At 53.2% G+C, this 4,691-nt stretch overlaps 1 protein-coding gene across 3 annotated transcripts in view; it reads right to left on the minus strand.

Moving 5' to 3' along the window:
• Positions 1-839: 839 nt before the first annotated feature.
• The window catches only part of DTX2 (deltex E3 ubiquitin ligase 2), a 48,142-nt gene continuing 44,290 nt past the window's right edge, over positions 840-4,691 (minus strand). For 2 of the 3 annotated variants that reach the window (XM_023515712.1, XM_003794179.3), the window contains 3 exons: positions 4,012-4,173; positions 2,422-2,511; positions 840-1,465 (listed from right to left, as the gene is read on the minus strand). In XM_023515712.1, the coding sequence (XP_023371480.1) occupies positions 1,238-1,465; positions 2,422-2,511; positions 4,012-4,173 (480 nt within the window). In that variant the 3' untranslated portion in view covers positions 840-1,237. The remainder of the gene's footprint in view (positions 1,466-2,421; positions 2,512-4,011; positions 4,174-4,691) is intronic. The other variant, XM_023515711.1, reaches the window with a different exon arrangement.

Genomic DNA, 4,691 nt, shown 5'->3' on the forward strand with positions numbered 1-4,691 from the left:
GGAGTTGGAGGTTGCTGTGAGTTGTAATGCCATGGCACTCTACCCAGGGGGACAGCTTGAGGCTCTGTCTCAAAAAAAAAGACTAACTTATCATTAGAGACAGTGCACCAGGTCCATAATAATTATAGGAGCCTATGAAAATGTTTTTGATTTCTTTTACAATCAGAATGAAGAAAATGAACTTTTAGATGAAAGAAAATGGCCTAATATTAATATGTTTATCTTTATGCCTAAGTTTTAAGTAAATTTATTTTTTAATAGAGAAATAAGACTCACAAAGGCAAAAGTTCCTCTGGCCCATGACAGACTCTGCTCTGCTTCCTCCTCTCTCAGGTAAGAACTACTACCCAGCAGGCAGAAGTTCTTGACTGGGAGCATTCACTCCTCCTCCTAAGAAGGTCAAGAATGAGAACTTTGAGGATGGTGCCCCATAGCTGCTGACCGACTCTGCCCTAGATTCCAGTCCTGGCTCTACCACTTAACCAGCTTGGGACCTTGGGCCAGTCATTGTGCCTTTGAACCTGTTTCCTCATCTATCAAACAGAGACAGCAGCACCTGTCTGTGTGACAGGTATTTTGTAAAGTAGAACCCTGGGAATACCTATACAAGGGGCTGCACGCCATTAGGTCTGTGTGGGGGGTGGAAGCAGCAAGGGTCAGCACATGGCCCTTCAGCCCTCACTGAGGCCTGTTCAGTCATTCATCCCATGGGGGTGGAACAGTGGCTTCTTGCTCTGATGCAGCATGAAGTGTGTGCTGGCCTCTGCACAGAGGGTCAGATCTCACACACACATACACACTCTCTCTCTCTCCACTAATGAACATACAAGGCTACTGGCTTTGGCTATAGAACATTTATTTATTGCAAACAAAATATGAGGTATGAGAAGCTGACCTAGAACCCACGCCTGCCCAGGCTGGGGCAAGTCTCTACTCACCCCACACCAGGCCCTGGGTGCTATGAGCCCACAGCAGCCCCCTGGAGGACAGAAGGGCCCCGTACACTGAGGTAGCTGCATCTTAAGCCCCATAAGTACAACTCCCCAGGGTTGCCCAATTCCCACGCAGATCCATGCCCAGAGGGAGAAGCCCTGGCTTCAGGTGGCATGCACCCTGCACCCCCAACACACATTCTAGCCTTTCAGGATGGGCACTTTCCTGACTGCCCACTCAGGGAAGGAAGCCCAGTCAACAGTGGTGGGGCGGTCACCAAAGTCAGGAGTGGGAGGCTGGCAGGTCACTGCTGCCCCAAGCAGTCCTCAGTCACTCCCTGGGCAGCCAGCTCAGCCAGCACGTTCTGCAGGTAGTTGGGGTCAGGGTAGCCATGACCTGTCACATTGCGGTCCATCTCTGTCTTGTGGTGGATCTCATTCCATACCACGGTGTCAGTCTCTCCCGTAGTGTTGGATGTCCCAACTGTGAAGATGAGGCGTCTCTTCCATGCCACCTTTAGGAGCTCCAGGACCTGCTTAAGGAAAAGGGAGAGGGAAGAGGAGGAGGAAGGGGAGGAGGCAGAGGGGAAAAAAAGGGGAAAGAAGAGGGGGAGGAAGAGGGGGAGGAAGAGGGGGAAGTCGAGGAGGAGGAAAAAGAAGGGCAGGGCAGGAAAGGAGGAGACAACAGGAGGAAAGAGGGAAGTGGAAGGAGAAGGGGGAAGTGGAAGGAGAAGGGGGGAGTGAGGAAGGCAGAGGGCAGGAAGGCCCAGGGAGCAAGTGTGGGCCCCATGCTCCTCTCACCCAACTCTCTCCCAGGTGGTCTTACCCCCAGCCCTGGTCAGCCATCCCTAGGGACCCCCCAGCACTGCCTACCAAGCAGCCCAATAAGATCCCACATGAGCCGGGGCCTGTATCAGTGCCAACAATGCCATGTGCCCAGCTGCCAGGCCAACACCACGCCCCCCTGTCATCCAGGCCTCCCTGTCATCTTCCTGCTTCCATGCTCAGCAACCAAGGGCCTTTCCTCTCCATGACAGCCCGAGCTTTTCTAAACCTCATGTCAGCAGCTCCACCCCCACAAGGCTGTGTGGGTGCTCAGGATCACCCCACTTCTATGGTGGGCCTGGGGGTGGCCTTGCTTCCACAAGCCCTCACTGTGCAGCTTGTCCCTGACCTTCTTGTAGCTGCAAAGTCTCTTTCCAGGTCTCAGTTTGGACATGACTTCTCAGGCTGTCATGGGTCACCTAGTCCTCCCACATCGAATCTCTGACTTTGACGAGCTTGTGACTTGGCCTGGCAGGCTGCTAGGAGTCCTGTGAGGTCTAGACCCTCCCTCCCTGCACCCACAGCAGGTCCTCAGAAAGGGGCAGCAAATACCCAGCCCTTGCATCTCATCCTCTCCCTGCACAGGCAGAGCCAAGTGTCACAGCCTGCCTTCAATCACTTGGTCAGGGCCCTTCCCGCCCCTGATGGGTAGAGGGGACTTTACCTTGCGGCCCTGGGTGTTATCTGGAAGGTAGCACTGGCGGGGAAACCCTCTGGCAGTGAATGGCTTTCCAGGATTAGGGTGCTCAGGGCCCTGCAAGGAGAACATAGACATGAGGAAGTGTTCCGAGGGCCCACCTAGCTAGCTGTAGAGGCTTACAGGACACAGACACCTAGCCTCACCCCTCGGCCTTCCTGGCTGTAGACCATTTCTGTACTGAAGTGACCAAATGCCCCTTAGAGACCCAAAGTGCTTGTGGACTTCTACCTACAAATGCCCTCCCTTGAACCTGTGCCACTCTGTCTGGCATGAGACATCTCTTGCTACCTTTCTTTTTCCCTAATGGCACCAGGAACTCTTCAGAGGCAGGGACAGAATCTCCTACTTCTTTGGCAACCCTCCAGGCACAGGGCCCTCTGGTTTGAATGGAAGGACTCTCCTTTGTGACCCCACACACATCACACCACACCCTCCTCACATCGTGGGCTGCACAGTTGTCTTGAGAACAGGCTGGAGGGGCCCCAGGACAGCCGTGGCTCACTGGACAGGGGAAGTACTGAGACAGCCCACATAGCCCCTGCTCCCTGCCCTCCACCACACAGAGACAAGTCCATGTAAACTCGAAATTCTCTTCTGCTCTGAGGCGCTAGCCTGTTCAGAGTATTTCTAAATTTTCTTGAGTTGGCTGGGCATGTTGGCTCACACCTGTAATCTCGGCACTCTGGGAAGCCAAGACGGGTAGATTGCTTGAGCTCATGAGTTCAAGACCAGCCTGAGCAGGAGTGAGACTCCATCTCTATAAAAAAGGAAAAACTGAGGCAAAGAGAATTGCTTGAGCCCAGGAGTTTGAGGTTGCTGTTAGCTATGAGGCCATGGCACTCTACTATGGATGACAAAGTGAGACTCGGTCTCAAAACAATAAATGAATAAAGCCACGGAAGAGGGTAACCAGCAAAAGTCATACCATTCAACAAAACAGACTGGTACTCCATCCACCACAGACAGACCCCACCTGGTGCCTGGTGCACAGTGCCACCATATCCTCCCACCTGGCACCAGGCAGGGGACCCAGAAGGTCAGGACTCCTGTCTCAGTCTCTACCAAGACCCTGGGACCTGTGCTTGGTTCCTGATATCCAGACCAAGCCCTGCCACGACAACCTGAACCTGCCATCTGTGTCCTTAGCCAGTCTCTCAAGAACAAAGGTCCTTCCTTTTGGGCTCCTCAGCCCTTTCCCAGCCCACACTCTGCCACCCAGAAGGTTCCTTGTTGCACACCCTGCCCAGTACAAGTCCAACTAAGAGGTCTCCTCCTCCCAGAAGGCTCCCTGGCTCAGAAGAGTTGAGGGCCACCTCTTCGATTCCTCAGCCTAAGAGCTTGCCCCACCCCCAGCACTATTGCCCCTAGGTTCCTAGCCCTCCCTGCTCCAGTTGGAAGGGGAACTGGGAGCCTAAACTTGGCAACATGGGCATCCTCATCCCCAATCCAAGATGCAAACCACTGGGAGAGGAGCAGGTGAGGAGAACAAGAGCTGAGGAATGATGGATTCCAGAAAAGTCCCAAGAGGCTCCTCTTGTGCAGGATTCCCCTTACCTGGATGCCATGAGGAATATTGTAAATGATGAGTATTGTCCCACAGTCCTCATGGCCTGGGAGTGACATCTGTAACCCTAAAACCTCCATCTTCCCCTGAGGCTGGGTCCCCGTTTTCTCTCCGTAGATAGTTTTGCAAGAGGGACACTGCAAACTTCCATCCTGGGATAAGGGAGATACAGTAGACTGAGGCATGGGCCTGAAAGCACCTGGAGAGTCACCTCCCTGTCTAGATAGGAAGAAGACCCTAGGACTGGGCCAGCCCCATTCACAGAGAGTCACTGGCAGATTGCCTGGCTCTAAGGAATCCCTCTCCAAAACTAGATCCTGACATCTTCCTTAGAAAGAAAGTTCAGTTTTGCATCAGAAAATAGGCCAGGTGCAGTGGCTCACACCTATAATCCTAGCTCTTAGAGAGGCTTAGGGAGGTGGACTGCTTGAGCTCAAGGAGTTGGAGATCAGTCTGAGGAATATCAAGACCTTATCTCTACCAAAAACAGAAAAACTAGCTGGGCATTACAGTGAGTATTTGTAGTCCCAAGAACTCAGGAGGCTGTGGCAAGAAGATGGCTTAAGAACAGGAGTTTGGGCTCGGCGCCTATAGCTCAACCGGCTAAGGCGCCAGCCACGTACACCTAAGGTGGCGGGTTCGAATCCCCAGCCCGGACCCGCCAAACAAC

Source organism: Otolemur garnettii, unplaced genomic scaffold, assembly GCF_000181295.1.
Source record: "Otolemur garnettii isolate 467f Iridium unplaced genomic scaffold, OtoGar3 scaffold00077, whole genome shotgun sequence".
Lineage (NCBI taxonomy): Eukaryota > Metazoa > Chordata > Mammalia > Primates > Galagidae > Otolemur > Otolemur garnettii.